Source organism: Apus apus, unplaced genomic scaffold (assembly GCF_020740795.1).
Source record: "Apus apus isolate bApuApu2 unplaced genomic scaffold, bApuApu2.pri.cur manual_scaffold_81_ctg1, whole genome shotgun sequence".
NCBI classification, from domain to species: domain Eukaryota; kingdom Metazoa; phylum Chordata; class Aves; order Apodiformes; family Apodidae; genus Apus; species Apus apus.
Genome location: NW_026248878.1, coordinates 14,903 through 37,439, shown reverse-complemented (window position 1 = coordinate 37,439; position 22,537 = coordinate 14,903). Strand labels below are relative to the sequence as shown.

Below are 22,537 nucleotides of genomic sequence, written 5' to 3'. Positions count from 1 at the left end.
AGTGGAAAGAGAAGAGAGAGGTAAGGAGGGAAGAGGGAAGGAGAGGGGAGGAGTTGGGGTTAAGGAACCGGGGGCTGCGCTCGGTGATCCCGCAGGAACCGGGAGCAGGAAAATGAGGTAATGAGGGTAATTAATGATGGCGGTCATTAGCGGGTCAGAGGCCGCTGGGGGAGCTGGAGGGACCCTGCGTCCTGTGAACCCCGCGCCGATTTATCCAGGGGTTGCCATGGTAACACGGCAATTCTGCCCCCCCTGCTTGGGTCCCATTGGCTGATGGGGCCGGTAACAAAGCGGCGCTGCAAGAGGTTCCAGCTCTTTCGTTAACCAGTGAGGTCCCCAGCAGGGGTGCACCGTTCCCGGAGGCACTGCAATACCGGGACGATGCGCGGAGCGGAGGGAGCAAGCTCCGGGTCCAACTCCCGCGCCCAAAAATCCGTTTAATATAAAGTCCTCTCATCGAGGACGTATCAGATATTAAACTGATAAGAACAGATACTACACTTGATCTTAGCCAAAAGGCCGAGAAGCGATGCCCCACAACGCCCCGCCCGCCGCTCCGCACGGCCCCGGGGACACCCCCACGTCGCGCTCACCCCCGGGAGCCCCAAAACGGCCCCAACTCTCCCTTATATTCATTGTCCCCCGCCCTATCCGCACATGCCCCTGAAACCCGCGCCCACCGCCCCCCCCAGAAACTCCCTCAAACCCGAGACGCGGCTCCCATCAGCCCCTAGATCTTGCTAACGCGGTAAAATTAGCATAACCCCGCCCCCGTGATCCCCAGCGTCTCCCCTCTGGCGCCCGAAACACCGAACCGCCCCGAACCGAACCCGGGAGCCCCAAACCGCCCCGAACCGCCCCGAAGAGCCCCGAACCGAACCCGGGAGAACCGAACCGACCCCCAGGAAACCCGAACTACCCCCCGGGGAGCCCCGAACCGCCCCTGGAGCTCCGAACCAGACCCAGGAGCTCCGAACCGACCCCCAGGAGCCCCGAGCCACGCCCGAGGCAGCCCCGAACGGTACCTCGGGGAGCCCCGAACCGGCCCGAACGGACCCCCGGGGAGCTGCGAACCGAACCCCAGGAGCTCCGAACCGACCCCGGGAAGCTCTGAACCGGCCCCGAACCAGCACCGGAAAGTGCCGAACCGCCACCAAGAGCCCCGAACCGACCCGAACGGACCCCGGGAGAACCGAACCGACCCCCGGGGAGCCCCGAACCGGCCCGAAGATCCCCGAACCAGCCCCTGGGAGCCCCGAACCGCCACCTGAAGCACCGAACCGCCAGGAAGAGCCCTGAACTACCCCCCAGGCAGCCCCGAACCGCCAGGAAGAGCCCCGAACCGGCTCCGGGAGCCCCGAGGAACTGCTGGGCAAAATCAAATGGAAAAGGAAAATCTATAGATCATGGAAGGAGGGGCTGGTCACTTGGGAGGAATATAGGAATGTTGTCAGAGGATGCAGGGAGGCAACTAGGAAAGCTAAGGCCTCCTTGGAACTTAACCTCGCAAGTCAGGTCAAGGACAACAGAAAGGGCTTTTTCAAATACATAGCCAACAAAACTAACACCAGAGGCAATATAGGCCCACTGCTGAATGAGGTGGGTGCCCTGGTGACAGAGGATATAAAGAAGGCAGAGGTGCTGAATGCCTTCGTTGCCTCTGTCTTTACTCCTGCAGGATTTCCCCAGGAGTCCCAGTTTCATATAGCCCTAGAAGAAGTCAAGATAAAGGAGGAGTTTGCCAAGGTAGATGAGGATTGGGTTAGGGATCAGTTGAGCAATCTGGACATCCATAAATCGATGGGTCCGGATGAAATGCATCCAAGGGTGCTGAGGGAGCTGGCGGAGGTCATTGCTAGTCCAGTCTCCATCATCTTCGGTAAGTCATGGGTAACAAGAGAGGTGCCTGAGGACTGGAGGACTGCAAATGTCACTGCAGTCTACAAGAAGGGCAAGAAGGAGGACCCGGGTAACTATAGACCGGTCAGCCTCACCTCCATCCCTGGAAAGGTGATGGAACAACTTGTCCTTGGCACTGTCTCTAGGCATATCAAGGAGATGGGGGTCATCAAGAGCAGTCAGCATGGTTTTGCCAAGGTTAAGTCATGTTTGACTAACCTCATAGCCTTCTATGAGGAAATTACTAGGTGGATAGATGATGGTAGAGTGGTAGATGTGTACAGTTACACTGCTAGTCCTACTGGTACAACTCCTAAAGTGAATGGAACGGTCCATGTTGGTAACAGCAATAGCTGGTTCAGTTTTACCTCTCCATATTCTCTCAAGCTGAATCTCCCAGCTCTTGATGTGAATAGCATGGTTGCAGTGGGGATGTTTTTGCTGAATGTTTATAATATATTGTGGATGCGTAGGGCAAGATGCTGTTCTGCTCACTGCCATTCCCCCACAGGCAATGTTGCTGCCACTGCTGCTGCCAACACCACTGCTGCCAATACCACCACTCCTACTGCTACAAAAACAACTGCTCCTACAAAGATAAAGTCTGACCCATCGCAAATCAAGCTAGTTGACCCTGTGACCAGGAGCAAGGCAAAGGCAAAGCGCTCCACCCTTTTCACCCGCTCCCGTCTGAGACATCCAGAGTTCCTTGAAGCAGCAGAAGGTGAGGGTGAGGAAGAAGAGGATCCTAATACAGTTGATGGAGCAGGTGCCTCTCAGACAGAGGCTGACGGTGAGGAAGGGAAGGATTCTAAATCAGATGATGGAGCAGGTACCTCTCAGACAGATAAAAAACCAGGCCACTCTCAGACAGATAAAAAACCAGGCCACTCTCAAGCAAATAAAAGAACAGCAGGCCCACCTCAATCAGATGACGACGGTGACCTCGCCCACCCTTTCTCTATGAAAGAACTGCGCCTCATGAGAAAGGACTTCACCCGCATTGATGGTGAGAGAATCCTTCCTTGGCTGCTCCGATGCTTTGATAGTGGTGCTGAGACCTACAATGTGGATGAGAGAGAAGCCAAGCAGTTGGGATCCCTGGCCAGAGATGCTGGTATTGACAGAGCACTTAGTAGTAAGACAGGAACTACTACCCTGTGGGACCGACTCCTTTCAGCTGTGAGAGAGTGATACCCCCACAAGGGTGACATCGGATGGCGCCGAAGCAGAACACCCACTCTCGAGAAAGCCATCACCTACTTGAGAGAGATTGCTGTGCGAGAAGTGATCTATAATAAAGATGGAATCACAGATCCTGATGATGTCGAGTGTGACACGCAAATGTTCCGGAAGTTTGTTCAGGCTGTACCAGCAGCGCATGCCCATATATTCTCCTTCATGGGATGTTTTGAAGGTTACGAAAGACCAACTGTACGTGAGGTAACTGTTAAAGCACAACAGTATGGAGACATCCTCTCTGATTCCCTTTACTTCCAAACCTCAGCCGTTAAGAAAATGACTGACAGGAAGAATAAGATGCCAAATGGATGGGGAAGTAAACTCCAGATTCTTCCTAGAGACAACTGGTCACGTGTTGCAACCATTAAGAAGAGACGTCCTGCTACGAGACAGCAGCGAGAGGGACGGGACCCACTGAGACGCCACCTGTGGTCTCTCTTGAAAAATTATTTTAAAGAGGACATGAGAGTCTGGGACAAGAAACCCACTGATGTTCTCCAGTTACGTGTGCAAGAGCTACTAAACAGAACAAAGCCAGGAGATGGTTCTTCCAAGAAGAAGGTTGCACCAGTCAACAACCAGGATGGTTCATCGAGCTCTAGTGCTCAACCCTAGGGATGCCCTGCCTCCAGCCAGGAGGAGGAGAGGGACAACCGAGTTTATTGGACTGTGTGGATTCGGTGGCCTGGCACGTCAGAACCACAAAGATATAAAGCTTTGGTGGACACTGGTGCACAGTGCACTCTAATGCCATCGAATCATAAAGGGACAGACTCTGTCACTATCTCTGGAGTGACAGGAGGTTCTCAACAACTGACTGTTGTGGAGGCCGGTGTGAGCCTCACTGGTAAGGAGTGGCAAACGCACCCTATAGTGACTGGCCCAGGTGCTCCGTGCATCCTTGGCACAGACTATCTCAGGAAAGGATACTTCCGTGACCCGAAAGGGCAAGTGTAGAGTTTTGCATTTGGGGAAGAAAAACATCATGTACCAGTACAGGCTGGGGGCTGAGCTGCTGGAGAGCAGGGTAGGTGAAAGGGATCTGGGGGTCCTGGTAGACAGGAGGATGACCATGAGCCAGCAATGTGCCCTTGTGGCTAAGAAGGCCAATGGATCCTGGGGTGCATTAGAAAGGGGGTGGTTAGTCGGTCAAGAGAGGTTCTCCTCCCCCTCTGTTCTGCCTTGGTGAGGCCGCATCTGGAGTATTGTGTCCAGTTCTGGGCCCCTCAGTTCAGGAAGGACAGGGAAGTCCTTGAAAGAGTCCAGCGCAGAGCCACAAAGATGATGAAGGGAGTGGAACATCTCCCTTATGAGGAAAGGCTGAGGGAGCTGGGTCTCTTTAGTTTGGAGAAAAGGAGACTGAGGGGTGACCTCATCAATGTTTACAAGTACGTAAAGGGGGAGTGTCAAGAAGATGGAGTGAAGCTTTTTTCAGTGATGACCAGTGATAGGACAAGGGGTAACGGATGCAAATTGGAGCATAGAAGGTTCAATGTGAGTATCAGGAAAAATTTTGTTACTGTGAGAGTGACAGAGCCCTGGGCCAGGCTGCCCAGAGAGGCTGGGGAGTCTCCTTCTCTGGAGACATTCAAACCCGCCTGGACACCTTCCTGTGCGATGTGCTCTGGGGGACCCTGCTCTGGCAGGGGGGTTGGCCTAGATGATCTTTCGAGGTCCCTTCCAACCCCTGGGATTCTGTGATTCTGTGATTCTGTGAACCAACCCCCAGAAACCCAGAACTACTCCCCTGGAGCCCCGAACCGACCCCAGGAGCCCCGAACCAGCACCAGAAAGTGCCGAACCGCCACGAAGAGCCCCGAACGGCTCCGGAAGCCCCGAAACGATGCCCGGGGAGCCCCGAACCGACCCCCAGGACCTCCGAACGAACCCCCGGGAAACCCAAACTACCCCCCGGGGAGCGCTGAACCAGCCCCTGGAGCCCCGAACCGACCCCTGGGAACCCGGAAATACCCCCCAGGAGCCCCGAACCGACCGCAGGAGCCCCGAACTGCCCCTGGCAGCCCCGAACTGCCCCCGGGGCAGCCCTGAACTGGCCTGAAGATCCCCGAACGGCCCTGGAAGCCCAGAACCGACCCCCAGGGAGCCCCGAACTGCCCCCAGGGAGCCACGAGCCGATTCCCGGGGAGCCCCGAACGGCCCCCGGGAAACCCGACCTGGGCAGACAGCAACGGGACTGGGGTCGGGGAGAGGGGGAAAGAACCGGGAGAGGAGCTGGAGGACACGGGAGACACGGGGGGAGAGGGACTGGGAACCGGGGGGGGAAAGAGAGAGAGATAAAGCATCAGATGAGATAATTAAGAGTAATGAACGAGCTCTCTCATTAACCAGTGAGGTCCCCAGCAGGGGTGCACCGTTCCCGGAGGCACTGCAATACCGGGACGATGCGCGGAGCGGAGGGAGCAAGCTCCGGGTCCAACTCCCGCGCCCAAAAATCCGTTTAATATAAAGTCCTCTCATCGAGGACGTATCAGATATTAAACTGATAAGAACAGATACTACACTTGATCTTAGCCAAAAGGCCGAGAAGCGATGCCCCACAACGCCCCGCCCGCCGCTCCGCACGGCCCCGGGGACACCCCCACGTCGCGCTCACCCCCGGGAGCCCCAAAACGGCCCCAACTCTCCCTTATATTCATTGTCCCCCGCCCTATCCGCACATGCCCCTGAAACCCGCGCCCACCGCCCCCCCCAGAAACTCCCTCAAACCCGAGACGCGGCTCCCATCAGCCCCTAGATCTTGCTAACGCGGTAAAATTAGCATAACCCCGCCCCCGTGATCCCCAGCGTCTCCCCTCTGGCGCCGAAACACCGAACCGCCCCGAACCGAACCCTGGAGCCCCAAACCGCCCCGAACCGAACCCGGGAGAACCGAACCGACCCCCGAGGAGCCCCGAACCGCCCTGAACGGACCCCCAGAGTCTCCCCTCTGGCGCCCGAAACACCGAACCGCCCCTAACCGAACCCGGGAGCCCCGAGCCGCCCTGAACGAGCCCCGAACCGCCCCGAACGGACCTCGGGAGAACCGAACCGAACCCCAGGACCTCCGAACCGACCCCCAGGAAACCCGAACTACCCCCCGGGGAGCCCCGAACCGCCCCTGGAGCTCCGAACCAGCCCCCAGGAGCTCCGAACCGATCCCTGGGAGCCCCAAACCTACCTCGCGATCCCCGAACCGACCCCCAGGAGCCCCGAGCCACGCCCGAGGCAGCCCCGAACGGTACCTCCGGGAGCCCCGAACCGGCCCGAAGAGCCCTGAACCGGCCCCGAACCGCCCCTGGGAGTCCCTAACCAGCACCGGAAAGTGCCGAACCACCACCAAGAGCCCCGGACCGTCCCGAACGGACCCCGGGAGAACCGAACCGACCCCCGGGGAGCCCCGAACCGGCCCGAAGATCCCCGAACTACCCCCCGGGCAGCCCCAAACCGCCCCGAACGGACCCCGGGAGAACCGAACCGACCTCCGGGAGCCCCGAAAAGCCATCCAAAGTCCCGAACCACGCCCCGGGCAGCCCCGAACCGGCCCGAAGATCCCCGAACCAGCCCCTGGGAGCCCCGAACAGCCACCCGAAGCCCCGAACCAGCACCGGAAAGTGCCGAACCGCCACCAAGAGCCCCGAACCGTCCCGAAGAGCCCCGAAGAGCTCCGAATGTTCCCCGGGAGAACCGACCCGACCCCCAGGAAACCCGAACTACTCCCCGGGGAGCCCCGAACCGCCCCTGGAACACCGAACCAGCCCCGGGAGCTCCGAACCACGCCCAAGGCAGCCCCGAACGGTACCTCGCGGAGCCCCGAACCGCCCCGAACGGACCCCTGGGGAGCTCCGAACCGACCCCGGGAAGCCCTGAACCTGCCCCGAACCGCCCCGAACCGACCCCCGGGAGCACCGAACCAGCCCCGAAACCCCAAACCAGCACCGGAAAGTGCCGAACCGCCCCGAACGGACCCCGGGAAAACCGGCCCGAAGATCCCCGAACCAGCCCCGGGAGCCCCGAACTGCCCCCGGGCAGCCCCAAACCGCCCCGAACGGACCCCGGGAGAACCGAACCGACCTCCGGGCAGCCCCGAACCGCCACGAAGATCCCCGAACGGCCCCTGGGAGCCCCGAACCGACCCCCAGGAGGCCCGAACCGGTCCGAAGAGCCCCGAATCGCCCGTAGGAAACCCGACCTGGGCTGACGGCTCCGGGACTGGGGACAGGGGGAAAGAACCGGGAGAGGAGCTGGAGGGAACGGGAGACACGGGGGGAGAAGGACTGGGAACCGGGGGGGGAAGAGAGAGAGATAAAGCATCAGATGAGATAATTAAGAGTAATGAACGAGCTCTCTCATTAACCAGTGAGGTCCCCCGCAGGGGTGCACCGTTCCCGGAGGCACTGCAATACCGGGACGATGCGCGGAGCGGAGGGAGCAAGCTCCGGGTCCAACTCCCGCGCCCAAAAATCCGTTTAATATAAAGTCCTCTCATCGAGGACGTATCAGATATTAAACTGATAAGAACAGATACTACACTTGATCTTAGCCAAAAGGCCGAGAAGCGATGCCCCACAACGCCCCGCCCGCCGCTCCGCACGGCCCCGGGGACACCCCCACGTCGCGCTCACCCCCGGGAGCCCCAAAACGGCCCCAACTCTCCCTTATATTCATTGTCCCCCGCCCTATCCGCACATGCCCCTGAAACCCGCGCCCACCGCCCCCCCCAGAAACTCCCTCAAACCCGAGACGCGGCTCCCATCAGCCCCTAGATCTTGCTAACGCGGTAAAATTAGCATAACCCCGCCCCCGTGATCCCCAGCGTCTCCCCTCTGGCGCCCGAAACACCGAACCGCCCCGAACCGCCCCGAACCGAACCCGGGAGCCCCAAATCAGCCCCGGGAGCTCCGAACCGACCCCCAGGAGAACCGAACCGAACCTGGGAGCCCCAAACCGCCCCGAACCGAACCCGGGAGCCCCAAACCGCCCCGAACCGCCCCGAACCGAACCCGGGAGCCCCGAACCGAACCCGGGAGAACCGAACCGACCCCCAGGAGCTCCGAACCGACCCCCAGGAAACCCGAACTACCCCCCGGGGAGCCCTGAACCGCCCCTGGAGCTCCGAACCAGACCCAGGAGCCCCGAGCCACGCCCGAGGCAGCCCCGAACGGTACCTCGGGGAGCCCCGAACCGGCCCGAAGAGCCCCGAACGGACCCCCGGGGAGCTGCGAACCGAACCCCAGGAGCTCCGAACCGACCCCAGGAAGCTCTGAACCGGCCCCGAACCGACCCCCGGGAGCCCCGAACCAGCACCGGAAAGTGCCGAACCGCCACCAAGAGCCCCGAACTGACCCGAACGGACCCCGGGAGCCACGAACCGGCCCGAAGAGCCTCGAACCGACCCCCGGGAGCCCCGAATCGCCCCTAAGAAACCCGACCTGGGCTGACGGCTCCGGGACTGGGGTCGGGGAGAGGGGGAAAGAACCGGGAGAGGAGCTGGAGGGAACGGGAGACACGGGGGGAGAGGGACTGGGAACCGGGGGGGGGAAGAGAGAGAGATAAAGCATCAGATGAAATAATTAGAGTAATGAACGAGCTCTTTCGTTAACCAGTGAGGTCCCCAGCAGGGGTGCACCGTTCCCGGAGGCACTGCAATACCGGGACGATGCGCGGAGCGGAGGGAGCAAGCTCCGAGTCCAACTCCCGCGCCCAAAAATCCGTTTAATATAAAGTCCTCTCATCGAGGACGTATCAGATATTAAACTGATAAGAACAGATACTACACTTGATCTTAGCCAAAAGGCCGAGAAGCGATGCCCCACAACGCCCCGCCCGCCGCTCCGCACGGCCCCGGGGACACCCCCACGTCGCGCTCACCCCCGGGAGCCCCAAAACGGCCCCAACTCTCCCTTATATTCATTGTCCCCCGCCCTATCCGCACATGCCCCTGAAACCCGCGCCCACCGCCCCCCCCAGAAACTCCCTCAAACCCGAGACGCGGCTCCCATCAGCCCCTAGATCTTGCTAACGCGGTAAAATTAGCATAACCCCGCCCCCGTGATCCCCAGCGTCTCCCCTCTGGCGCCGAAACACCGAACCGCCCCGAACCGCCCCGAACCGACCCCAGGGAGCCCCAAACCGCCCCGAACCGAACCCGGGAGCCCCAAACCGCCCCGAACCGCCCCGAAGAGTCCCGAACCGAACCTGGGAGAACCGAACCGACCCCAGGGAGCCCCGAACTGACCCGAACGGACCCCGGGAGCCCCGAACCGACCCCCGAGGAGCCCCGAACCGCCCTGAACGGACCCCCAGAGTCTCCCCTCTGGCGCCCGAAACACCGAACCGCCCCGAACCGAACCCGGGAGCCCCGAACCGCCCTGAACGAGCCCCGAACCGCCCCGAACGGACCTCGGGAGAACCGAACCGAACCCCAGGACCTCCGAACCGACCCCCAGGAAACCCGAACTACCCCCCGGCGAGCCCCGAACCGCCCCTGGAGCTCCGAACCAGCCCCCAGGAGCTCCGAACCGATCCCTGGGAGCCCCAAACCTACCTCGCGATCCCCGAACCGACCCCCAGGAGCCCCGAGCCACGCCCGAGGCAGCCCCGAACGGTACCTCGGGGAGCCCCGAACCGGCCTGAAGAGCCCCGAACGGACCCCCGGGGAGCTCTGAACCGAACCCCAGGAGCTCCGAACCGACCCCGGGAAGCTCTGAACCGGCCCCGAACCGCCACCCGAAGCCCTGAACCAGCACCGGAAAGTGCCGAACCGCCACCAAGAGCCCCGAACCGACCCGAACGGACCCCGGGAGAACTGAACCGACCCCGGGCAGCCCCGAACCAGCCCGAAGATCCCCGAACCAGCCCCTGGGAGCCCCGAACCGACCCCCAGGAGGCCCGAACCAGCCCGAAGAGCCCCGAATCGCCTGTAGGAAACCCGACCTGGGCTGACGGCAGCGGGACTGGGGAGAGGGGGAAAGAACCGGGAGAGGAGCTGGAGGGAACGGGAGACACGGGGGGAGAGGGACTGGGAACCGGGGGGGGGGAAGGAAAAGAGATGAAGGGTCAGATGAGATAATTAGAGTAATTAACGGGCTCTGCAGTTAACCAGCCAGGTCCCCCGGGGAAACCCGAACTACATCCTGGGGAGCCCCAGACCGACCTCCAGGAGCCCCGAAACGACTCCGGGAGCCCCGAACCGCCCCGAACGAGCCCCGGGAGCCCCGAGCGGACCCCGGGAGAACCGAATCGACCTCCGGGGAGCCCCGAACCGCCACCCAAAGTCCTGAACCACGCCCCGGGCAGCCCCGAACAGGCCCGAAGATCCCCGAACCAGCCCCTGGGAGCCCCGAACCGCCATCTGAAGCACCGAACCGCCAGGAAGAGCCCCGAACTACCCCCCGGGCAGCCCCGAACCGCCAAGAAGATCCCCGAACCGGCTCCGGGAGCCCCGAGGAACTGCTGGGCAAAATCAAATGGAAAAGGAAAATCTATAGATCATGGAAGGAGGGGCTGGTCACTTGGGAGGAATATAGGACTGTTGTCAGAGGATGCAGGGAGGCAACTAGGAAAGCTAAGGCCTCCTTGGAACTTAACCTCGCAAGTCAGGTCAAGGACAACAGAAAGGGCTTTTTCAAATACATAGCCAACAAAACTAACACCAGAGGCAATATAGGCCCACTGCTGAATGAGGTGGGTGCCCTGGTGACAGAGGATATAAAGAAGGCAGAGGTGCTGAATGCCTTCTTTGTCTCTGTCTTTACTCCTGCAGGATTTCCCCAGGAGCCCCAGTTTCATATAGGCCCAGAAGAAGTCAAGATAAAGGAGGAGTCTGCCAAGGTAGATGAGGATTGGGTTAGGGATCAGTTGAGCAATCTGGACATCCATAAATCGATGGGTCCGGATGAAATGCATCCAAGGGTGCTGAGGGAGCTGGCGGAGGTCATTGTTAGTTCACCCTCCATCATCTTCGGTAAGTCATGGGTAACAGGAGAGGTGCCTGAGGACTGGAGGACAGCAAATGTCACTCCAGTCTACAAGAAGGGCAAGAAGGAGGACCCGGGTAACTATAGACCGGTCAGCCTCACCTCCATCCCTGGAAAGGTGATGGAACAACTTGTCCTTGGCACTATCTCTAGACATATCAAGGAGATGGGGGTCATCAAGAGCAGTCAACATGGTTTTACCAAGGGTAAGTCATGTTTGACTAACCTCATAGCCTTCTATGAGGAAATTACTAGGTGGATAGATGATGGCAGAGCGGTGGATGTGGTCTATCTTGATTTCAGTCAAGCATTTGACACCGTCTCCCACAGCATCCTTGTAGATAAGTTGATCAAGTATGGGTTTGATGATCAGGCAGTGAGGTGGATCAAGAACTGGTTGAAAGGAAGAAGTCAGAGAGTTGTAGTCAATGGGGCAGAATCTAGTTGGAGGCCTGTGACTAGTGGAGTCCCTCAGGGGTCAGTGCTGGGACCGGTGTTGTTCAACATCTTCATCAACGACCTGGATGAGGGTACAGAATGTACCCTCAGCAAGTTTGCTGCTGACACCAAGCTGGGAGGAGTGGCTGACACACCAGAAGGCTGTGCTGCCATTCAGAGAGACCTAGACAGGCTGGAGACTTGGGTGGGGAAAAACCTGATGAAGTTCAACAAGGGCAAGTGTAGAGTTTTGCATTTGGGGAAGAAAAACATCATGCACCAGTACAGGTTGGGGGCTGAGCTGCTGGAGAGCAGGGTAGGGGAAAGGGATCTGGGGGTCCTGGTAGACAGGAGGATGACCATGAGCCAGCAATGTGCCCTTGTAGCCAAGAAGGCCAATGGCATCCTGGGGTGCATTAGAAAGGGGGTGGTTAGTCGGTCAAGAGAGGTTCTCCTCCCCCTCTATTCTGCCCTGGTGAGGCCGCATCTGGAGTATTGTGTCCAGTTCTGGGCCCCTCAGTTCAAGAAGGACAGGGAACTGCTTGAAAGAGTCCAGCGCAGAGCCACAAAGATGATGAAGGGAGTGGAACATCTCCCTGATGAGGAAAGGCTGAGGGAGCTGGGGCTCTTTAGTTTGGAGAAAAGGAGACTGAGGGGGGACCTCATCAATGTTTACAAGTACGTAAAGGGTGAGTGTCAAGAAGATGGAGTGAAGCTTTTTTCAGTGATGACCAGTGATAGGACAAGGGGTAACGGATGCAAATTGGAGCATAAGAGGTTCAATGTGAGTATCAGGAAAAATTTTGTTACTGTGAGAGTGACAGAGCCCTGGGCCAGGCTGCCCAGAGAGGCTGGGGAGTCTCCTTCTCTGGAGACATTCAAAACCCGCCTGGACACCTTCCTGTGCGATGTGCTCTGGGGGACCCTGCTCTGGCAGGGGGGTTGGCCTAGATGATCTTTCGAGGTCCCTTCCAACCCCTGGGATTCTATGATTCTGTGATTCTGTGAACCAACCCCCAGAAACCCAGAACAGACCCCGGGAAGCCCCGAACCGCCACGAAGAGCCCCGAACGGCTCCGGAAAGTGCCGAACCGACCCCCAGGAGCCCAGAACCCACCCCCAGGAGCCACGAGCCGATTCCCGGGGAGCCCTGGACGGACCCCAGGAAACCCGACCTGGGCAGACAGCAATGGGACTGGGGTCGGGGAGAGGGGGAAAGAACCGGGAGAGGAGCTGGAGGACACGGGGGGAGAGGGACTGGGAAGCGGTGGGGGGAAGGGAGAGAGATGAAGGGTCAGATGACATAATTAAGAGCAATGAACGAGCTCTTTCGTTAACCAGTGAGGTCCCCAGCAGGGGTGCACCGTTCCCGGAGGCACTGCAATACCGGGACGATGCGCGGAGCGGAGGGAGCAAGCTCCGGGTCCAACTCCCGCGCCCAAAAATCCGTTTAATATAAAGTCCTCTCATCGAGGACGTATCAGATATTAAACTGATAAGAACAGATACTACACTTGATCTTAGCCAAAAGGCCGAGAAGCGATGCCCCACAACGCCCCGCCCGCCGCTCCGCACGGCCCCGGGGACACCCCCACGTCGCGCTCACCCCCGGGAGCCCCAAAACGGCCCCAACTCTCCCTTATATTCATTGTCCCCCGCCCTATCCGCACATGCCCCTGAAACCCGCGCCCACCGCCCCCCCCAGAAACTCCCTCAAACCCGAGACGCGGCTCCCATCAGCCCCTAGATCTTGCTAACGCGGTAAAATTAGCATAACCCCGCCCCCGTGATCCCCAGCGTCTCCCCTCTGGCGCCCGAAACACCGAAACGCCCCGAACCGCCCCGAACCGACCCCAGGGAGCGCCAAACCGCCCCGAACCGCCCCGAAGAGTCCCGAACCGAACCTGGGAGAACCGAACCGACCCCCGAGGAGCCCCGAACCGCCCTGAACGGACCCCCAGAGTCTCCCCTCTGGCGCCCGAAACACCGAACCGCCCCGAACCGAACCCGGGAGCCCCGAGCCGCCCTGAACGAGCCCCGAACCGCCCCGAACGGACCTCGGGAGAACCGAACCGAACCCCAGGACCTCCGAACCGACCCCCAGGAAACCCAAACTACCCCCCGGGGAGCCCCGAACCGCCCCTGGAGCTCCGAACCGACCCCCAGGAGCTCCGAACCGATCCCTGGGAGCCCCAAACCTACCTCGCGATCCCCGAACCGACCCCCAGGAGCCCCGAGCCACGCCCGAGGCAGCCCCGAACGGTACCTCGGGGAGCCCCGAACCGGCCCGAAGAGCCCTGAACCGGCCCCGAACCGCCACCCGAAGCCCCGAACCAGCACCGGAAAGTGCCGAACCGCCACCAAGAGCCCCGGACCGTCCCGAACGGACCCCGGGAGAACCGAACCGATCCCCGGGGAGCCCCGAACCGGCCCGAAGATCCCCGAACCAGCCCCGGGAGCCCCGAACTACCCCCCGGGCAGCCCCAAACCGCCCCGAACGGACCCCGGGAGATCCGAACCGACCTCCGGGGAGCCCCGAACCGCCATCCAAAGTCCCGAACCACGCCCCGGGCAGCCCCGAACCGGCCCGAAGATCCCCGAACCAGCCCCTGGGAGCCCCGAACCGCCACCCGAAGCCCCGAACCAGCACCGGAAAGTGCCGAACCACCCCGAACGGACCCCTGGGGAGCTCCGAACCGACCCCCAGGAGCTCCGAACCGACCCCCGGGAGCCCCGAACCGCCACCCGAAGCCCCGAACCAGCACCGGAAAGTGCCGAACCGCCACCAAGAGCCCCGAACCGTCCCGAAGAGCCCCGAACCGAACCCGGGAGCCCCGAAGAGCTCCGAATGTTCCCCGGGAGAACCGACCCGACCCCCAGGAAACCCGAACTACTCCCCGGGGAGCCCCGAACCGCCCCTGGAGCTCCGAACCAGCCCCGGGAGCTCCGAACCACGCCCAAGGCAGCCCCGAACGGTACCTCGCGGAGCCCCGAACGGCCCCGAACGGACCCCTGGGGAGCTCCGAACCGACCCCGGGAAGCCCTGAACCTGCCCCGAACTGCCCCGAACCGACCCCCGGGAGCCCCGAACCAGCCCCGAAACCCCAAACCAGCACCGGAAAGTGCCGAACCGCCCCGAACGGACCCCGGGAAAACCGGCCCGAAGATCCCCGAACCAGCCCCGGGAGCCCCGAACTGCCCCCGGGCAGCCCCAAACCGCCCCGAACGGACCCCGGGAGAACCGAACCGACCTCCGGGCAGCCACGAAGATCCCCGAAAGGCCCCTGGGAGCCCAGAACCGACCCCCAGGAGGCCCGAACCGGCCCGAGGAGCCCCGAATCGCCCGTAGGAAACCCGACCTGGGCAGACAGCAACGGGACTGGGGTCGGGGAGAGGGGGAAAGAACCGGGAGAGGAGCTGGAGGACACGGGAGACACGGGGGGAGAGGGACTGGGAACCGGGGGGGGAAGAGAGAGAGATAAAGCATCAGATGAAATAATTAGAGTAATGAACGAGCTCTTTCGTTAACCAGTGAGGTCCCCAGCAGGGGTGCACCGTTCCCGGAGGCACTGCAATACCGGGACGATGCGCGGAGCGGAGGGAGCAAGCTCCGGGTCCAACTCCCGCGCCCAAAAATCCGTTTAATATAAAGTCCTCTCATCGAGGACGTATCAGATATTAAACTGATAAGAACAGATACTACACTTGATCTTAGCCAAAAGGCCGAGAAGCGATGCCCCACAACGCCCCGCCCGCCGCTCCGCACGGCCCCGGGGACACCCCCACGTCGCGCTCACCCCCGGGAGCCCCAAAACGGCCCCAACTCTCCCTTATATTCATTGTCCCCCGCCCTATCCGCACATGCCCCTGAAACCCGCGCCCACCGCCCCCCCCAGAAACTCCCTCAAACCCGAGACGCGGCTCCCATCAGCCCCTAGATCTTGCTAACGCGGTAAAATTAGCATAACCCCGCCCCCGTGATCCCCAGCGTCTCCCCTCTGGCGCCGAAACACCGAACCGCCCCGAACCGAACCCGGGAGCCCCAAACCGCCCCGAACCGCCCCGAAGAGCCCCGAACCGAACCCGGGAGAACCGAACCGACCCCCAGGAGCTCCGAACCGACTCCCAGGAAACCCGAACTACCCCCCGGGGAGCCCTGAACCGCCCCTGGAGCTCCGAACCAGACCCAGGAGCTCCGAACCGATCCCTGGGAGCCCCAAACCTACCTCGCGATCCCCCGAACCGGACCCCCAGGAGCCCCGAGCCACGCCCGAGGCAGCCCTGAACGGTACCTCGGGGAGCCCCGAACCGGCCTGAAGAGCCCCGAACGGACCCCCGGGGAGCTCTGAACCGAACCCCAGGAGCTCCGAACCGACCCCGGGAAGCTCTGAACCGGCCCCGAACCGCCACCCGAAGCCCTGAACCAGCACCGGAAAGTGCCGAACCGCCACCAAGAGCCCCGAACCGACCCGAACGGACCCCGGGAGAACTGAACCGACCCCGGGCAGCCCCGAACCAGCCCGAAGATCCCCGAACCAGCCCCTGGGAGCCCCGAACCGACCCCCAGGAGGCCCGAACCAGCCCGAAGAGCCCCGAATCGCCTGTAGGAAACCCGACCTGGGCTGACGGCAGCGGGACTGGGGAGAGGGGGAAAGAACCGGGAGAGGAGCTGGAGGGAACGGGAGACACGGGGGGAGAGGGACTGGGAACCGGGGGGGGGAAGGAAAAGAGATGAAGGGTCAGATGAGATAATTAGAGTAATTAACGGGCTCTGCAGTTAACCAGCCAGGTCCCCCGGGGAAACCCGAACTACATCCTGGGGAGCCCCAGACCGACCTCCAGGAGCCCCGAAACGACTCCGGGAGCCCCGAACCGCCCCGAACGAGCCCCGGGAGCCCCGAGCGGACCCTGGGAGAACCGAATCGACCTCCGGGGAGCCCCGAACCGCCACCCAAAGTCCTGAACCACGCCCCGGGCAGCCCCGAACAGGCCCGAAGATCCCCGAACCAGCCCCTGGGAGCCCCGAACCGCCATCTGAAGCACCGAACCGCCAGGAAGAGCCCTGAACTACCCCCCGGGCAGCCCCGAACCGCCAGGAAGATCCCCAAACCGGCTCCGGGAGCCCCGAGGAACTGCTGGGCAAAATCAAATGGAAAAGGAAAATCTATAGATCATGGAAGGAGGGGCTGGTCACTTGGGAGGAATATAGGACTGTTGTCAGAGGATGCAGGGAGGCAACTAGGAAAGCTAAGGCCTCCTTGGAACTTAACCTTGCGAGTCGGGTTAAGGACAACAGAAAGGGCTTTTTCAAATACATAGCCAACAAAACTAACACCAGAGGCAATATAGGCCCACTGCTGAATGAGGTGGGTGCCCTGGTGACAGAGGATATAAAGAAGGCAGAGGTGCTGAATGCCTTCTTTGTCTCTGTCTTTACTCCTGCAGGCTTTCCCCAGGAGCCCCAGTTTCATATAGGCCCAGAAGAAGTCAAGATAAAGGAGGAGTCTGCCAAGGTAGATGAGGATTGGGTTAGGGATCAGTTGAGCAATCTGGACATCCAGAAATCGATGGGTCCGGATGAAATGCATCCAAGGGTGCTGAGGGAGCTGGCGGAGGTCATTGCTAGTTCACCCTCCATCATAAGTCATGGGTAACAGGAGAGGTGCCTGAGGACTGGAGGACAGCAAATGTCACTCCAGTCTACAAGAAGGGCAAGAAGGAGGACCCGGGTAACTATAGACCGGTCAGCCTCACCTCCAGCCCTGGAAAGGTGATGGAACAACTTGTCCTTGGCACTATCTCTAGACATATCAAGGAGATGGGGGTCATCAAGAGCAGTCAACATGGTTTTGCCAAGGGTAAGTCATGTTTGACTAACCTCATAGCCTTCTATGAGGAGATTACTAGGTGGATAGATGATGGTAGAGTGGTAGAGGTGGTCTATCTTGATTTCAGTAAAGCATTTGACACGGTCTCCCACAGCATCCTTGTAGATAAGTTGATCAAGTATGGGTTTGATGATCAGGCAGTGAGGTGGATCAAGAACTGGTTGAAAGGAAGAAGTCAGAGAGTTGTAGTCAATGGGGCAGAATCTAGTTGGAGGCCTGTGACTAGTGGAGTCCCTCAGGGGTCGGTGCTGGGACCGGTGTTGTTCAACATCTTCATCAACGACCTGGATGAGGGTACAGAATGTACCCTCAGCAAGTTTGCTGCTGACACCAAGCTGGGAGGAGTGGCTGACACACCAGAAGGCTGTGCTGCCATTCAGAGAGACCTAGACAGGCTGGAGACTTGGGCGGGGAAAAACCTGATGAAGTTCAACAAGGGCAAGTGTAGAGTTTTGCATTTGGGGAAGAAAAATGTCATGCACCAGTACAGGCTGGGGGCTGAGCTGCTGGAGAGCAGTGTAGGTGAAAGGGACCTGGGGGTCCTGGTAGACAGGAGGATGACCATGAGCCAGCAATGTGCCCTTGTGGCTAAGAAGGCCAATGGATCCTGGGGTGCATTAGAAAGGGGGTGGTTAGTCGGTCAAGAGAGGTTCTCCTCCCCCTCTATTCTGCCTTGGTGAGGCCGCATCTGGAGTATTGTGTCCAGTTCTGGGCCCCTCAGTTCAGGAAGGACAGGGAACTGCTTGAAAGAGTCCAGCGCAGAGCCACAAAGATGATGAAGGGAGTGGAACATCTCCCTGATGAGGAAAGGCTGAGGGAGCTGGGTCTCTTTAGTTTGGAGAAAAGGAGACTGAGGGGGGACCTCATCAATGTTTACAAGTACGTAAAGGGTGAGTGTCAAGAAGATGGAGTGAAGCTTTTTTCAGTGATGACCAGTGATAGGACAAGGGGTAACGGATGCAAATTGGAGCATAGGAGGTTCAATGTGCGTATCAGGAAAAATTTTGTTACTGTGAGAGTGACAGAGCCCTGGGACAGGCTGCCCAGAGAGGCTGGGGAGTCTCCTTCTCTGGAGACATTCAAAACCCACCTGGACACGTTCCTGTGCGATGTGCTCTGGGGGACCCTGCTCTGGCAGGGGGGTTGGCCTAGATGATCTTTCGAGGTCCCTTCCAACCCCTGGGATTCTGTGATTCTGTGATTCTGTGAACCAACCCCCAGAAACCCAGAACAGACCCCGGGAAGCCCCGAACCGCCACCCGAAGCCCCGAACGGCTCCGGAAAGTGCCGAACCGACCCCCAGGAGCCCAGAACCCACCCCCAGGAGCCACGAGGCGACTCCCGGGGAGCCCCGAATGGACCCCGGGAAACCCGACCTGGGCAGACAGGAACGGGACTGGGGCCGGGGAGAGGGGGAAAGAACCGGGAGAGGAGCTGGAGGACACGGGAGACACGGGGGGAAAGGGACTGGGAAGGGGTGGGAGGAAGGGAGATAGATGAAGGGTCAGATGAGATAATTAGAGTAATGAACGAGCTCTTTCGTTAACCAGTGAGGTCCCCAGCAGGGGTGCACCGTTCCCGGAGGCACTGCAATACCGGGACGATGCGCGGAGCGGAGGGAGCAAGCTCCGGGTCCAACTCCCGCGCCCAAAAATCCGTTTAATATAAAGTCCTCTCATCGAGGACGTATCAGATATTAAACTGATAAGAACAGATACTACACTTGATCTTAGCCAAAAGGCCGAGAAGCGATGCCCCACAACGCCCCGCCCGCCGCTCCGCACGGCCCCGGGGACACCCCCACGTCGCGCTCACCCCCGGGAGCCCCAAAACGGCCCCAACTCTCCCTTATATTCATTGTCCCCCGCCCTATCCGCACATGCCCCTGAAACCCGCGCCCACCGCCCCCCCCAGAAACTCCCTCAAACCCGAGACGCGGCTCCCATCAGCCCCTAGATCTTGCTAACGCGGTAAAATTAGCATAACCCCGCCCCCGTGATCCCCAGCGTCTCCCCTCTGGCGCCCGAAACACCGAACCGCTCCGAACCGAACCCGGGAGCCCCAAACCGCCCCGAACCGAACCCGGGAGCCCCGAACCGCCCTGAACGAGCCCCGAACCGCCCCGAACGGACCTCGGGAGAACCGAACCGAACCCCAGGAGCTCCGAACCGACCCCCAGGAAACCCGAACTACCCCCCGGCGAGCCCCGAACCGCCCCTGGAGCTCCGAACCAGCCCCCAGGAGCTCCGAACCGATCCCTGGGAGCCCCAAACCTACCTCGCGATCCCCGAACCGACCCCCAGGAGCCCCGAGCCACGCCCGAGACAGCCCCGAACGGTACCTCGGGGAGCCCCGAACCGGCCCGAAGAGCCCTGAACCGCCACCCGAAGCCCCGAACCAGCACCGGAAAGTGCCGAACCGCCACCCAGAGCCCCGGACCGTCCCGAACGGACCCCGGGAGAACCGACCCGACCTCCGGGGAGCCCCGAAAAGCCATCCAAAGTCCCGAACCACGCCCCGGGCAGCCCCGAACCGGCCCGAAGATCCCCGAACCAGCCCCTGGGCAGCCCCGAACCGCCACCCGAAGCCCCGAACCAGCACCGGAAAGTGCCGAACCGCCACCAAGAGCCCCGAACCGTCCCGAAGAGCCCCGAACCGAACCCGGGAGCCCCGAAGAGCTCCGAATGTTCCCCGGGAGAACCGACCCGACCCCCAGGAAACCCGAACTACTCCCCGGGGAGCCCCGAACCGCCCCTGGAACACCGAACCAGCCCCGGGAGCTCCGAACCACGCCCAAGGCAGCCCCGAACGGTACCTCGCGGAGCCCCGAACCGCCCCGAACGGACCCCTGGGGAGCTCCGAACCGACCCCGGGAAGCCCTGAACCTGCCCCGAACCGCCCCGAACCGACCCCCGGGAGCCCCGAACCAGCCCCGAAACCCCAAACCAGCACCGGAAAGTGCCGAACCGCCCCGAACGGACCCCGGGAAAACCGGCCCGAAGATCCTCGAACCAGCCCCGGGAGCCCCGCACCGACTCCAGGAGCCCCGAACCAGCCCCGGGCAGCCCCGAACTGCCCCCGGGCAGCCCCAAACCGCCCCGAACGGACCCCGAGAGAACCGAACCGACCTCCGGGGAGCCCCGAACCGCCACGAAGAGCCCCGAACGGCCCCTGGGAGCCCCGAATCGCCCGTAGGAAACCCGACCTGGGCTGACGGCAGCGGGACTGGGGTCGGGGAGAGGGGGAAAGAACCGGGAGAGGAGCTGGAGGGAACGGGAGACACGGGGGGAGAGGGACTGGGAAGCGGGGGGGGGGAAAGAAACAGAGATGAAGGGTCAACTGAGATAATTGGGGCAATTAACGAGCTCTTTCGTTAACCAGTGAGGTCCCCAGCAGGGGTGCACCGTTCCCGGAGGCACTGCAATACCGGGACGATGCGCGGAGCGGAGGGAGCAAGCTCCGGGTCCAACTCCCGCGCCCAAAAATCCGTTTAATATAAAGTCCTCTCATCGAGGACGTATCAGATATTAAACTGATAAGAACAGATACTACACTTGATCTTAGCCAAAAGGCCGAGAAGCGATGCCCCACAACGCCCCGCCCGCCGCTCCGCACGGCCCCGGGGACACCCCCACGTCGCGCTCACCCCCGGGAGCCCCAAAACGGCCCCAACTCTCCCTTATATTCATTGTCCCCCGCCCTATCCGCACATGCCCCTGAAACCCGCGCCCACCGCCCCCCCCAGAAACTCCCTCAAACCCGAGACGCGGCTCCCATCAGCCCCTAGATCTTGCTAACGCGGTAAAATTAGCATAACCCCGCCCCCGTGATCCCCAGCGTCTCCCCTCTGGCGCCCGAAACACCGAACCGCCCCGAACCGAACCCGGGAGCCCCAAACCGCCCCGAAGAGTCCCGAACCGAACCCGGGAGCCCCGAACCGCCCTGAACGGACCCCCAGAGTCTCCCCTCTGGCGCCCGAAACACCGAACCGCCCCGAACCGAACCCGGGAGCCCCGAACCCACCTTGCGATCCCCGAACCGATCCCCAGGAGCCCCGAACCGTCCCGAGGCAGCCCCGAACCTCCACCCGAAGCCCCGAACCGGCACCGGAAAGTGCCGAACCGCCACCAAGAGCCCCGAACCGCCCCGAACGGACCCCGGGAGAACCGAACCGACCCCCGGGGAGCCCCGAACCGGCCCGAAGGTCCGCGAACCAGCCCCGGGAGCCCCGAACCAGCCCCGGAAAGTGCCGAACCGCCCCAAACGGACCCCGGGAGATCCGAACCTAACTCCGGGGAGCCCCGAACCGCCATCCAAAGTCCTGAACCACGCCCCGGGCAGCCCCGAACCGGCCCGAAGATCCCCGAACCAGCCCCTGGGAGCCCCGAACCGCCACCTGAAGCCCCGAACCAGCACCGGAAAGTGCCGAACCGCCACGAAGAGCCCCGAACGGACCCCCAGGAGGCCCGAACCGGCCCGAAGAGCCCCGAAGAGCCCCGAACTGACCCGAACCGAACCCAGGAGCCCCAAACCGCCCCCGAACCGACCCCCAGGAGCCCCGAACTGCCCCCGGGAGCCCCCAAACGACCCCAGGCGCCCCGAAGATCCCCGAACGGCTCCGGAAGCTTCCAGATTAATGGCAGGGTCTACACCTGTGCTGCTCAGGTGAGCACTTTGAAATACTGTTCTCAGCCAGTGCTGCAGAGTGTCCTCAGCAGGGTTGTGCTTCTGAGCCTGAAGTGACGTCTCATTTGAACTTCAAGACTGTCTGGTCTGATATGCCCAATCAACTGCTGATCACCCAGACCCTCCACAGCTGCGTGTGGCAGGGGGGAGGTCTTGTGGTCGTGAGGGTTGGGCACATTTCCAAGAGTGCTCAGATTCCAAAAAACCCCTGACATCTAAGTCATGATGTGTGTAGCTACATTCTTTTAGAAGACCCACTGCACGTTTGCACGTGTCGTGGAGCGTGTTCTGAGGACCTTCTGGTCCTTGTGAAGGCTGCAGAAATAGGGAAAGTCAGAACCTTCATTCCGTGGCTCTCAACAAATTGTTACAAATTAGTGCTTCCAGATTCCCTTTGATATTTTTAAG

General features: G+C 61.1%; 2 protein-coding genes and 8 non-coding genes across 10 annotated transcripts; 2 read left to right on the top strand and 8 right to left on the bottom strand.

Annotated features, from left to right (window-relative positions):
• Positions 1-340: 340 nt before the first annotated feature.
• Positions 341-531, bottom strand: LOC127396344 (U2 spliceosomal RNA). The gene has a single exon (XR_007891971.1). It is a non-coding gene; the product is annotated as a U2 spliceosomal RNA (small nuclear RNA).
• A 4,453-nt stretch (positions 532-4,984) lies between these two features.
• LOC127396340 (basic proline-rich protein-like) lies at positions 4,985-8,560 on the top strand. The gene is made up of 3 exons (XM_051643966.1): positions 4,985-5,180; positions 5,947-7,316; positions 7,955-8,560. The coding sequence occupies exons 1-3, from the start codon at positions 4,985-4,987 to the stop codon at positions 8,558-8,560; spliced, it is 2,172 nt and encodes a 723-aa protein (XP_051499926.1).
• LOC127396343 (U2 spliceosomal RNA) lies at positions 5,503-5,693 on the bottom strand. Its single transcript, XR_007891970.1, has one exon. It is a non-coding gene; the product is annotated as a U2 spliceosomal RNA (small nuclear RNA).
• On the bottom strand, positions 7,511-7,701 carry LOC127396342 (U2 spliceosomal RNA). Its single transcript, XR_007891969.1, has one exon. It is a non-coding gene; the product is annotated as a U2 spliceosomal RNA (small nuclear RNA).
• Positions 8,561-8,756: 196 nt separating the features above from the next.
• Positions 8,757-8,947, bottom strand: LOC127396341 (U2 spliceosomal RNA). Its single transcript, XR_007891968.1, has one exon. It is a non-coding gene; the product is annotated as a U2 spliceosomal RNA (small nuclear RNA).
• A 3,961-nt stretch (positions 8,948-12,908) lies between these two features.
• On the bottom strand, positions 12,909-13,099 carry LOC127396348 (U2 spliceosomal RNA). The gene has a single exon (XR_007891975.1). It is a non-coding gene; the product is annotated as a U2 spliceosomal RNA (small nuclear RNA).
• A 2,000-nt stretch (positions 13,100-15,099) lies between these two features.
• LOC127396347 (U2 spliceosomal RNA) lies at positions 15,100-15,290 on the bottom strand. Its single transcript, XR_007891974.1, has one exon. It is a non-coding gene; the product is annotated as a U2 spliceosomal RNA (small nuclear RNA).
• Positions 15,291-19,005: 3,715 nt separating this feature from the next.
• On the bottom strand, positions 19,006-19,196 carry LOC127396346 (U2 spliceosomal RNA). The gene has a single exon (XR_007891973.1). It is a non-coding gene; the product is annotated as a U2 spliceosomal RNA (small nuclear RNA).
• A 1,640-nt stretch (positions 19,197-20,836) lies between these two features.
• LOC127396345 (U2 spliceosomal RNA) lies at positions 20,837-21,027 on the bottom strand. The gene has a single exon (XR_007891972.1). It is a non-coding gene; the product is annotated as a U2 spliceosomal RNA (small nuclear RNA).
• On the top strand, positions 20,878-22,108 carry LOC127396339 (basic salivary proline-rich protein 3-like; the record flags this gene model as incomplete). The annotated part of the gene is made up of 2 exons (XM_051643965.1): positions 20,878-20,931; positions 21,281-22,108. Coding segments are annotated over exons 1-2 (882 nt in total), but the record flags the coding sequence as incomplete, so codon positions are not given.
• Positions 22,109-22,537: the final 429 nt, after the last annotated feature.

What these genes read in the sequence shown, in the direction of transcription:
- LOC127396340 (XM_051643966.1), top strand. Translation starts at nt 4,985, where the DNA reads ATGCCCGGGGAGCCCCGAACCGACCCCCAGGACCTCCGAACGAACCCC. An exon ending in AGCCCCGAACTGCCCCCGGG is followed by an intron (nt 5,181 to 5,946) that starts GCAGCCCTGAAC and finishes CGTGATCCCCAG; the next exon opens with CGTCTCCCCTCTGGCGCCGA. An exon ending in CGAAGAGCCCCGAATCGCCC is followed by an intron (nt 7,317 to 7,954) that starts GTAGGAAACCCG and finishes CGTGATCCCCAG; the next exon opens with CGTCTCCCCTCTGGCGCCCG.